The following is a 12947-nucleotide window of genomic DNA, read 5'->3' as shown; positions in this document are numbered from 1 at the left end:
ATTATCTTGTATTATAAGAAGTGTAAGAAAAGATGCTAAATCACACGCTTCAGAGTTGACATCAGTAACAGCTCTTGCAAATTATCCCTGGTCTCCTCACAGGAGGCTCTTCTGCATTCCTTGGAGTTAAGTCTCAGCAGCACAGCAATTTCTATTTTCTAGTATCTTAGCAATTTTCCCAGAGAGAATGGGCAACATTAATTTCCTCATCCAGATAATAAGAAATAGCATAAAAATATGCAAGAAGCGTTCATAGTAAAAACAAAAAACACACATTGGAAAGAGCCAGGAAGCACTGGGGCTTTGGGATTATCTTTGTAGCTCCTTCCTGCCTTGCTTGTTGGCCTGGACAGACCACGCACCTCAGCTTCCCCCCAGTAAAGGAGGAGCATAACTCTCCATTGATTTCAGTGGGATTGCTGCCAGAGACTCCAAAGTACACGTGTGCAGTGGAGTGGGCATATGCATTTATGCTGCATTTATCTGGCACCAAGCCTACTCCATTCATATTTAGGTGACTAATCATTAATATGTTCATTTATTAATGATGCTGAAAGCCTTCAAGACAGTAGAAAACTCCCAGGCTAAAGAAGCTACGCAATTATGTCTTTAAAGCAATGCTATAAACATTTAAGCAGAGGATTTAATTCTCCCTGAAAATGACACGGAGCAATGGGACGACTCAGATCAGACTCTTGGAAACGGACTTAGTAATTAACTTGGTGTAAATTAACGAGCTTCAGTCAGGATTTGGAGACTTTAATAGCTGAGTGCTAGCTTTTGTAGCGACAGCTCCCAGACAGCACTTTGAAGTGGCCTGCCTCCTTGAAGTGGTGCAAGCTCCACGATGGGGAAGCAGCAGCTATGATTTGCCTCATAATGGTACAGAAGCCCCCCACCCCCGGATCTGAGCCCAGTGCTACCATGCACTCAAGGCGAGACTGAAGAGGTGCCAGTCCAGCTAGATAAGGCAGACAAAGGAGTCGCATGAGAAACCGCCACAGGAAAGCAAGGACAATTTGGGCCCTGGTTTCCTGGGTGAAGCTGCTCGAGTCCAGGCTGCTGCCAAAGGCGCTGCTCTCCCTGCCACCAGCCCTCCAGCACAGCCTTTGTGCCCACTGCCAGGCCCAGCTCCGCAGGGCACAGCTCAGATCCGGCTGGCCATGAGCTGCTTCACTGGAGCCGCTGTGTGGAAATGGACTTCTTCCCTTCCTCAGCCCAGAAAAAACCTTTACTCATCCCGCCACACAATGGGATCAGATCGGCAAAGCCATTTAGCTATTTTTAAATTAGCATATCCATAAAGAAGCTATGTCAATACAGTGCACTTCACGTCAGTGCGCCATCAGTGCTTCTACAGCTCGCCTGATGCTGGCAAATAAGCCTCCTGCAGCTCAGCAGCAGATCACAACTGGTGCAGCATGGGCAGAGCTCCGTGCTGCCATTAATTAAAAAAGGAAACTGGAGCTGGGTCACTACAGCCTAAACATAGATGAGGGGGAAACAAAACACCAGGGGAATTTTTACGGAGGCTGCCGGACACAAGCATGCCCTGTGGTCCTGTCTGTCTGTCTGTCCAGCCATGCTGCTGCAGCCCGGCTGACCGCAGCGGGTCTCCCTCCAGGACTGCAGATGGGCAGGAAATATTTTTCCCATCCCACAAACATCTTCCTCTTCTCCATCAGGATGAAACTGAGATCTTTTAGAGTTCCAGTCTTATTTTGTGAAGAAACAGCCATATGCAATCTCGCTGTGTGGGTCAGTCCTTCCCTTTCCATATATTCTTCAGCCTTTGGCCAATCTCAATCAAGTCTGGCTGATGTGATACCAGCAACGTTCCTGCAAGTTTCAGACAGCCTGGGAGAAATGAGACAAAACACTTCTGCTACAGAAAAGCAGTCCTCAGCCACATAAAGCTCCAGTCCTTCTGGAAACCAGTTCGTAGCAGACACAGGAGCTGTTGGCAGTGGGCAATGCCTGGCTTTGCTGCTCCTGGCAGTGTCTGCAAGGCCCTCGTGCATCACGGCATGACTGGGACATGGGAATTCAAAGCCTGGCTCCGAGATGTGCTTCCTCAGACTACAATTCTTAACGTGCACCCAACCTGTACACCTACAGCCAGCACAGACACCCATTCTCTTGCCCTCGCCCACTTCCATGCTGATAAAGAAAAAAAAAACGTAAAACAGGGGCCTGCTGGGCTTGCACAGGGCAGGGCACAGGCTGCAGGCAGCAACCCTCCAGCACTCCAGCACTGCAGCCCTCACCAGCAAGGAACTCAAAGGCCACAGTCACACCCGTTACCCTTCTGCAAAGCCCCTGCTGGGCCCCACCCTCCACCCAGGCCTTCCACCACCTCCTGGCACAGAGATTTCCTTGATTCATTTTCTCCCTTTGCTTGCCAACTTGCAGCTCTTTACCAGGCCTTTGCAGGTGGTGTCTCAATGCCTAATCGTGCACACCACCTCCTGAATTATCTGAGTCCTGGAGGCCACCCCACAACAAGCATCCCTGCCAGAAAGGTCAGAGATAAGAAGAAGGTCCCTTTGTGCTGTTTCCCTGCCTGGGTTTCTTAGAATCTAGCTGCCTTCGAGAGAAGAAAGAAAATAAACAACTGCAAGTAAGTCCCAGCACTGACTCTTAACACCTAGGTGAGAGGAAGAGGTTGCCTAAGGCATTAGCAGGGCCCTACCCTACACACAGGGAAGGCAAAAGGCAGCACTGACTGCACTTCTAAAGGTAGCTCTGCAATCACAATTGCAGGCCAAGCAGGTGATCAGCTTGCAGGGAATATAAGTGCAGGACAAGAGAATCCATTCACAGACAGATGCAGTGCACTAGTGCACTTTTAACTGCTGCAGGCTGACAGAAAGTCCGTGAACTAAACAGGCACACAGATCGGGTGAGATTGACTTTGGTGCTAAGAGCTGTACAAAGCCTGACTTACCTCCAAGCCCCACGCCAGGGCTGATGATGGGCAAAAGGGACAGGACTTCAAGCGCTCAGCTGGCATCCAGGCTAAAGGCACAGAGCAAAATCCACTCCTCTACCAGCCCTGAGCTTAGGAGGGACAGCAGCAGGGGACACAAACTGATTACTGCAACTGGGTGAAAATAAGCTGCATTTAATCAGTGACAAACTGGAAGGAACTCTGATGACAGCTGATGGAGAATTGAGATCATACGTACTGAATCACATCTCCCTAGGCTCTTGTATTTTAAATGTGCTTAACATTTTTTTTTTCCTCTCCCATCACAGCTACTGCAGCTTAGGCCAACAGCGACAGCTTTGGAAAACCCCATCATTGCAGTTTAATGATGATGAATTGGTTAATACCTGTAACGTGCTTTGCCAGCTAGATTCACACAGGCAGCACAAATACTGCTGCTGCTTCTCGACAAACAAAACCCATGCAACACACGTTTAGCTGCTAACCAGAACAAAACATAGGTGTCCCTGCCACTCACACTGCCTAACCTCTTCCTCCCTCACTAGGGGCGGAGGTGAGGAAGATGAGCATCCAGGAGAACATCTGTTTCGGTGCGTGTTCATCACTCCCTGCAGGGCTGATGTTCTGCATGGCCCCCAGCCAGCTGACACCATGCACGTTGCCTCAGTTTCCCCTTCTGCTGCTTGAGGTTGATGGAAGGAGATTTCATAGAACTCTGCATTTTTGTAATTGCTGCATTTTCACGTTCATCGCTTTTTCTTAATTATTGACTGGGCATATAAACACCAACTGCCCGAGGCTACAGCACAGAAAGTCAAAGGCCTACGTCACTGATTTATGAGACCTCCATTCAGTTCAGTTTGCCTCCCTCTGTAGTTCCCATGGGAAAAGTTGCTTTTCATTTCCTTTCCAAAATCTCATGTACGGCATGGCTGGGAGCTGCTAAACCTCTTTTTGCCTTTGCCACAATTTTCTCCACCAACATGAGCTGGATGTGCCGCTTCTCCCTTCTGCTGCACTGAATTGGGTGAAGAAGCAAAGGTGCCAAGTTGATAGGAAACATGGGCATTGTGTTTTTACTTATGAAAGTGGTGACTAGGTTAAAAACTTGGGTGATCCAAAATAATACACAGTGCAGAGGAAGAAACTGGCACACGTAAGCACTAATGGAAAACATCCTAGAGGCACACAGCACCCCTGCTACTTGCATGCAGCTGCTACATCACCACCTATAGGAACTAAAATACTCAGAAACCTTTTGCTCCCAGAAAAGCAGGTGCCAGAGGCTGGGATGAGACTCAGGAGAGCCCAGTCAAGCCCAAAAGCCTATGTAAATTGACAAATGCCTGCCTCAATCTTTTTGCTCTAAAATTGACACGACACCTTTTGCTTTGACTCCTTATATTCCTCAAGAAAATTCATTCCCCATCCCTCCCTATAGGCTGCTATGCAGCGATGCCAAGTGCCTGCATGAGTCATTTCAGGACAGAGATAATTATGCATCTCTAGGAGAGGAGACTCACATTCATCTCAGTGACAGCCATTACTGCAAACAATCAACCAGAGACACCAGGAACACTAACTGCATGCCCTGCAAGCTCCTACTTGGGTCAGCAGATTTACTCAGCTCTGTATACCAATTTGATAACCATGGCAGCTGTACATCTTTCATTTTCAGGCATACACAGCATGAGATTAGAGTTGATCCTACTTAGCTAATAAACTGAACTGTGCAATAGTGCTCCTGAACTTAGTGGGGGTCTGGAGTTAAGAGATGCTACAAAACAAAGACCAGACTCCTATCTTCACAGTTCCAACCATCCAAACCATGGGCACCTCCTGCACTGATGGGTGCTCAGTCTGAGTGCTGCATGCCAAGGAGCAGAAAGGTCACCCTGTGGCTAATGACAGCAGGGCTACAGGGTGCTGTGCCTGCGTGCCAGCCACTGAGACAGCCAGACACAGAGGGCTCAGAGGGCTGGCATTTGCCGCCAGTTAGACCCTTGAGACCTCACCAATTTCAATGGGCTCACATGCAGTGTTAAGCAAACAGCATTCAGCCCCACAATATGCAAACTTAACTTCTGCCAGCATTTAGCTGGCAAACACATTAGAAGTATGTGTATTTATTTACTTCCTGCACAGTGTAAGTTAAGAAGGAGAAAATAGATGCTCAGCAACGATCTCTGCTCACCTGCTGAGATTGATGGTTGGATGCACAGCTGAGAACTACAGTGGTGCCTTATAGACAGACAAATTTCCACTTCCATCTCCTGCCACTTCTTGCACCTGCAAAGCTGCCTGCCAAGACCCTGCAGACCCAGCTAGGTTCTTAAGGAACCTGTCTGGCTGTGCATATGGACACTTCTGAGCTCACTCTGCAAACCCCTTTGGATGTACAAAGCTGAAATGCATTCTGGCAGCAGAGATTATACTGATGGTCTTCAGCCATCAAATAATTTCGCTGTGTTTAGGCCCACCCTGTGTCCTGCATTTACCCTACAGCACTGCAAGCTGATAATTTCCAAGAGCTTTAACAGCTGCATTGAAAAGAAGAAAAAAACAACAGATGTATGTGAGGCAGAAGACAAACGTGGCAGAAGCCCTTTGAAGTCAGACAGTGGCACACAAAGCATTTCAGTGGTTATTTCCCTGCATGCACTGTCACAGCCATGAATACGTAAACCCTTCCAGCTCCAGTGCCATCTCTGCTGCTCTCACACCTCATTGCACATGCTGGTAGCAGTACTACACGTGCTGGCAACAGCAAGATGCTCTAATCAGAACCGAGACTCTCCTCTGCCAAGCTCTGCACTTACTCTGACGGTGCTCATCATCTGGGTATCACAGACCTACATCAATCAAGCCACGCAATGCAGAGCAACTGACCTACATGTCAGTATCTTATCAGGCCAGGGTTGAGGAGGTGGCCTGAGCAGCCACAGCTGGCTCTGTGTAAGATGACAAAAAAGTGCTGAGATGCTTTTTGGCTAACAATGAGAAGTGTCACACCCCCAGCTGAAGAATTTGGGGAAATCTCTGCCAAATCAGAGACTTTCTCGGGTATTTCCAGTGGAGAGGTTGATCCAGGCTCTGATCATGAATTAAATTGAATACAAAGGACAAAAAAAAAAAAAAAAAAAAAAAAGTCAGACCTCCCCTCTGTTAATTTTCTGGCTCAGGCTAGAAATTTAAACAGGGATAGTTTGAAAGGTACTTTCCACAAGCCTGAAGTCCATCTGTGCTTGCCCAAGCCCAGCTCCTCCATAAGACATGTGCATACAGAAACCAGATCTGTCCTGAAAACAGCAAATCCCCAAATCCTTGAGTTTCAGACAGACCACTTACAAGTGGAAAGCCCTTGCAAGAGAAAGTGCCAGCTGCATATGCAAAGGAACACTGAGAAGCAAGTTTGTGCAAATGACTTCTGGGTCACACCAAGTGGATTTGTGTGCATCTGCATGAGGCAAGGACCGGCTCCACTCTGCCTCCCTTGTGCTGGTAAAATGCCACTCACTTCTGCTGCAACTGAACATCAGAATGCAGAATGGAGCTCTCTGGAACACACTGTGCTTTACTTCTCAGGAGCAGTACGTGTGGCAGTAGGCTACAAGGCCACAAGAAGGCTGTTTTGGGCCTCAACTCATCCTGGAGTGCAGGCAACAGCGAGGTCTCTGCACTCGGACTTACCTCCATTGCAGGAACTGGTGCAATTGGCTGCTCTGCTCTTTGTGCAGGAGTTTGATGTGGGCCATCAGCCACAAAGGCAAGATGAAACTGGACACAGCAACGATTAAGCAGGAGCACGTTCTACATGCAGCACGATTGGCTTGTGCTGTGTTGGAAAGAGCAAACAGGACACTATCTCACTGACCTACAGGGCTGTACCCTGCCTTTCATCTCCCGTTTGCGCAAGCTGCAGGTCCTGCATTGCCAGCACCCTTGCCACCCCCACCACATGTACAGGCATGGGGCAGGAGGACACGAGCCAGTACTCCTACACCAGCTGACTTCTGCTCTCAGATAGGAAGTTGATAAAAATCTCACTTGGCTGCAGAAAGAAAAATCAGATTTCAAAACCTCTGCCAAAAGGCCTCCAGAGCCTAGCAGCAGACCTGGCACCACCGCTTGCCAGAAGTAAGGCCCCTTCCCAGCTGCACCCAAGGCAGACCCTGGTTGTGCCTTGTCAACTCTTTCAGAATGCTTTCCCCTCCTGAGCTGTTGCTTATATTCTCCTGTAATGCTTTTTTTTTCTTTTTTTTTTTTTTTTAAATCTCGGGATCTAGCACATGTCAAATCTGCTTTCATAAGTGAGTTGGGGGTGGAGGGGAGGGAGGAAAGAAGGGATAGGAAAAACTGCTATCTTGAGTTAACATGCAGATCCACTGCAAAAGATGCGTGGAGGTGGGAGCAAAAATGAAACCTGGTGCAAGGTTGGATGGCAAAACCCAAGGCATCTTAGCAAAATGCTCAGATCCCAGAGGAACAAGCCAGCTCCTGTGAGGTTGCAAAGGCTCTCCCAGTTCTTGGTTCCAGCTCCAAAATCCTGATTCCAAGAACTTCTCGCAGAAGAGAAGATTTTTACTTTGACAGAGCATTGCATGCTTTCCAACAAATTTAAGCAGCCTCTAATTAATAGTTAGGGAACAACCTGCTCTCAGGGAGTAGATTTCCTGCTTCGTGGAAGTCATCAGATTTGTCTCTACCCCTCAACACACACCCTGTGCTGCTGCAAAAGCTGCTGTGTGGCAAATTAACGAAGTCCTTCCAACCAGCCCTAACCTCTTTGCAACACCCCTGCCCTGTTCCCACCCTACCCCAATGGAACATGCAGAAAACCTTGCAAAAGGCCCCAGGCACAGGACTTCCCAGCAGGCAGGATCTGTGCAACCCACCTTCCCTGCATACTGGCTGCCATGCATGTAGCATGGCCCAGAATAGGGCATGCTGCCCGGGGGTAAGCAGGTGCTTTGTGCTTCTCACCCTTCTCCCCTCTTTTCTCTCTGCATCTTGTATCAGTCTATGATTAAATCGAGCCTGTTTAACCGTCACAACCAGATGTGGGGACCCCATTCGTTATACAAAAAAAAGGAAAGAAAAATGGCACGTGGTAACAGTTGTCTGCACGTGAAACATGGCCTGCAGCCCTCTGTACACCCCAAAGCCACAGGATCCTTGTTTAGGGCATGGGAACTCATTTTATCAGATCCTCAAAGACTCAGTTAAAACAGACCCTGTTGTAGGTTAGGTGGAGGAAACGCGCGCTCTGCGAGACACCGCACGCCCTCCCAGCTCTCAGCCCTCCTTGCCCAACGAGCCCCTTACAGCACAGACTCAGCCCTCCTCATGTCCACAGACCGCTGTAATCCTTGCTACCCCTAGCCCCACAGATCCCATCCCTCTGGCCAAACCAGAGGGATTCACAGCCGCAGAAAGCTTGCTCCATGCCTAACCCTGCAGCAGCTTCCCCTGCTGCTCATTGCCCTGAGCTCCAGTGAGTGCTTTTCATTATGATCTGTAGGTGTCTTATTGCCTTCACTAGACTGGACCCCTCAGGGGACTAAGGCTCAAAGCCCCTTGGGATTTGCACAGCAGAAAATGTCAATGAGCAGAGCCTGCAGCACAGCCAGGGCAAGCTAACAGGGCTTACAGAGAGCTTTGCACTCACAGAGGAAGAAGCAGAGACATGAGAGGAAGGAAAGGAGTAGGAAGGAAAGGAGATGATATCCATCCCCATGCCCAGCCCAGGCAGATGAATAGCAAGAGCAAGCAATGAAGCCTATCGTTGCCTCCCAGCTGGCCCAGGCCCTCAGAGACATGCTGTGGGCTGCAGGCTGTTGAGAACAGGGCTGTCATCTCCACAAGGCTTTATCAGCGGCTGTTTCTTCTTTCTTTCTGTCTTGCTCCAAATTCTCAATTCCCAAAAAGGGTGGGAGATGTCACAGAATCAGCAACACATCCTGAACAGCTGCTGCCACCCTCTATCTCTGCCTCACCCCTTGTCCCTGCTGCTTCTGGAGCCCTCAGAAACGCAAACTGCTCCGCCTGGCTAACAAGGCCCAAGCAGTGATGCTACACCGCCAGTCTGGAGCGCTGCAGATCTCTGATGGGATTCAGTTCTGGGTTCCCATTGGGTCTGATCGATTCAGGACTTCTGTAGACTAACAGCCTTTGGACCAGAGTCCTGTACAGAGGGTCAACTGAAAAAAAAAAAAAAAGTTGTTTTCCCAGCTTATGCTTCTTCCATGACAAGATCTGGAGGCTTTTTTTTGTCTCAAGGAAATGAGAATAGGTGGGAGAGGATAAGGTTTTTCAGCACCCAAAGCTTTCACAGAGCAGCTGGTGTGAAACAGTCCTACGTTTCCATTGCTACTGCATCTGTATTTCCAGGATCCCACTGGGAGGAAAAAGTGACTGTCATCAGACACCAAGCTCCAATTTACAGATAACGGCATTTCCTTAAAGTGCGTTGCTCAGGAATGCCAACATTCTTAAAACAACAGATTTTAACAGGTATTTAAAGGTGATGGTAACCCCACTCAATCCCACTCTTGCAAAGCTAGACAACTGCTTAGCATTACAACTTTTCCAGTCAAATTACTGATTGTTCTTAAGCTATCTTCTTCCATTTCAAAAAAGTAGAGAAAAGGAAGTACCTTGCTATATGCAACAACCAACAGCCTAGCCAGAACCAGACACCCTTCTGAACCCAGTATTATAGTCAGTGTGGCCCAGCAGCACACAGAAGAGCCTGCACTACATCTCCCACCACTATGGCGAGCATCTCCATAAGCCAGTAAAGCTTCTCAGTCCAACCCAGGATGGTTTCAAGAAGCAGTATCCACGTGTGAGCCCCTGCTGAGGAATGGGGGCTCTTCACAACCCCTTCAAACAGCTTTCCTGCCCTGCAGAAGTGTGAAGAGCTCCACAGAGCTCCACATCCCAAGCCCAGCTGGATAAGCAAATGTGCACAACTGTAGCTCAGAAGTTTCCAAATTTACATTCTACCCACTCACAACACAGCTCATGATCGGCTTCAGGAATTACTTCTGCTGGCCCCACATGCTCCATGCCTGGGGACAACAGACGGCTTCACCTTGCTCAGCGGGAGGAGACAGCCCCAGCCCGATCCAGAGAGCAGCAGGATCCCAGGACCCCGCTGGATCTGTGCCTGAGGGAGCAGGATTCCTCCCCCACCCCTACCCTGGAAGGGCAACACCCAGTGTGTGGTTTCCTGAAACAACAGATATTTGTCAAAGACAGCAGTAAGAAACGCAAATGTGGTAAAGTGGCCTCTGCTGAGCTGTGCAGGTTGCCAGCCTTACCTTGAAGCTATCACCCCGTGGGGCCAGCAGCAGCACCTTGCCCTTTGCAAGATATCAAAGGCATGGGCAATGCAGCTCTGGCTCAGAGCAGACATGGCTTCCACTGGCATGCTTTCCACAGAGGGAAGTGTGCAAAAAGCAGACAGGAGACATTATCCCGGCCCAGCTTTACTGCTGACATCTGTCTTACCAGTGACCAAGCCTACCTCGTTGTTCCAGCACCTCCTCCAGCAATGCTAAGACATCTACAGGTCAGACAGATGGCTGAGGTGAGGAGCAGGCTCCAGCCCAGAGATGCTCATTCTGCTGCCCATGCCCTTGGCTCTCTCTGCCATGGCTGTGAAAATACTGATTTACAGCATACTCCACAGCAAGGGACTGCATTAGTGCTTGCTGCACCCAGCATCTGGCACGTCCAAGGCAGCCGCAAACAGTTTGCCAAAGCAAGGATGGTGACACAGAACAACAGCTTGTGAACAAGACTGGGCAGAGATCTTATGTTCTCCAGAACAGGACCAGTTGTATTATCTGTAAGGATCTAGAGAACAGAACATCACCACAGCTGACACTGTTCCTCTGCCTGTTTTTCAGCAAACTCTACATCTGTTGATCCTCAGTAACCAGCGCAGCCCATCTCCTCATCACCTTTGGATTGTAAAGTTTGAAGAAAACAGAAGCAACAAAATGGAGAACATCCACTGAGTCACCAGTGAGGCAGGAAAAGCTGACCTGGAATCGGCAATAGTTCCTGGCAGCAGAGGCTCTGGACAGCCTGGAAGTGTGGGTTTACATGCTTGCTGGGTTACATACAGCACTGACTCAAACACAGCTTTGAGCTTGTGGGATGGGAACGGACAGTTTTTACATCAGCTAAATAGCATTACAATAAAAAGTCCAGTGGATATCAACCACCCTGGGCCCATTTTAACCAGTAAAGATGCCCTGACATTCCAGTTAGGCCAAAAGAAAGCTCCTGGGAGCTCCTTGCTATGGAAGACTCACCTTAATGTAGTGCAATCCCCAGACACATGGACTCTGCAGCCCCTATAGTAAGGCTGAGGGGAAGTTGAGTGTGACAGGGAGAGGCAGGGACCCTTTGGGGCCCAGCTCCAGCACTGACAGTCAGTGCCATACAGCACAAGCCTCGAATGGGTAACAGCACCTCGCTCACTGCCTGAAGAAAAAAAAACACTACACATTTCTTTGTCTAGCTCTGCAGCTGACATCTGAACAACAGCATTATCTTCCAGACAAAGCCAGAGCCTTGACATGTTTGGGAGCACAGTGCACCCTTGAGAAGCCTAATTGCATTCCCCTGTACAGAGGCACACCTCATTTCCTCCTCTAACTCCACTGACCTGCATTTCCAGCACCTGGGTGGTGCATAAAGAGCCCTCCACAACCGATGCCCTCTCCCCCTGTGGCTATTTGTGTTTCTATGTGGCTTGATGAAATGGCTTCAAGCTTTACTCAGAACTCTGGGGCTGGAACACCTAACTCATGCACTGAGATGGATTCTACACTCTGGAAACTCCATCTTCTACACATGTAACATCATTCACATCATTTTGAGATACATATGCGAACTCCAGAAGCGACCCTGCAGAGCTGCACAGATCCCCATCTCGCAAGCCTAGGCAGGGCAGTGCTTTCTGCCAAGACATCAGCCTCTTCCACCAGGAAGCAACAAGTCCACAGGGTATTACTTCACACAAGTGTATTGCCAACACTAACAGTGCTGTTGCATTAGAGAGAAGAGTATTTGTCAATAGTAGCAAAGCAGCCTCTCTGCATTCAGGTCATGATCTCTGCAAGCCATAGGCCAATATCCTTAGGAGAAACATTCTCAGATGGACAACTTATTCCCTCCTCACCCTTCTCCTGTGTATCAAGTGCTTGTCACCATCACACTACGCAACAATCCTCGCATAGCATCAGTCAAGGGACTTAGGGGCTTCACTTTTCAGAAACAAACGGGCACAGGGAAGATTTTGGTGACATCCTGACTGCAGGGGGCTGTAAGAGTCTAAATGAATTCACTGCTAGCTATTTTGGTTTCTGACATAAGCCAATAAGAAGAGCACATGGTGACAACGTGCCCTCTGGTGGCAGCGGTGCTGGGGCGGGCAGAAGCACATGCACAAGTTCACCCCACCTCACCTTAGCAATTACCAGCTACCCATCTCAGTTGTTGCTCAGAAACACCAGGCTCCCATGCCAGCCTCCTGCAGGCCCTCCTGCTGCACCAGCACCGCCCAGTTCAGAACTGAAAAAGCCTTGGGCTTTCCCTACCGAGGAGTGGACAGTCATCCATTCCCATCATTCTTTACAAAGCTGAATTTCAACAGGCTCACAGCTTCCCCCACCCCCCCGGGACTATCAGTATTAGAATAACTATTCAGCTGTAGCTCACTGAGGTTTAATATGTTTGTCTGGGGTGACACAATAAGGGCTTGGGATTCCCACCTCCTACACCTTCTTTGAAATAATCTGCATGAAATTCTGTAAAAGCACATGAGCTTCTTTCCTTTCTCAGTTTGAAACCAATCTGAAAGTGCTTCTTGTTGCAAAAGGAAGTGTTCCAATCTCTGGGAAAAAAAACACCACGCTCAGGAAGACGCACAGACTCCCACCATCCTGCATTTTCTTGTTTTGCTGCCAGCTGACCGATT

General features: G+C 48.8%; 1 protein-coding gene across 3 annotated transcripts in view; it reads right to left on the bottom strand.

The window, feature by feature from the left end:
- Positions 1 to 12947, bottom strand: part of CCND3 (cyclin D3) — a 37823-nt gene that overhangs the window by 22277 nt on the left and 2599 nt on the right. Inside the window, exon 1 of one of the 3 annotated variants that reach the window (XM_042884262.1) lies at positions 6641 to 6731. The exons of the other annotated variants lie outside the window; for them this stretch is intronic. Coding sequence (XP_042740196.1) covers positions 6641 to 6646 — 6 coding nt within the window. The 5' untranslated portion in view covers positions 6647 to 6731. Of the gene's footprint in view, positions 1 to 6640; positions 6732 to 12947 lie in introns of those variants that run through there. 3 annotated transcript variants of the gene reach the window in all.

Source organism: Lagopus leucura, unplaced genomic scaffold, assembly GCF_019238085.1.
Source record: "Lagopus leucura isolate 7727_CA_CO unplaced genomic scaffold, USGS_WTPT01 Super-Scaffold_100043, whole genome shotgun sequence".
NCBI lineage: Eukaryota > Metazoa > Chordata > Aves > Galliformes > Phasianidae > Lagopus > Lagopus leucura.
This window is presented reverse-complemented; position numbering and strand designations above follow the sequence as displayed.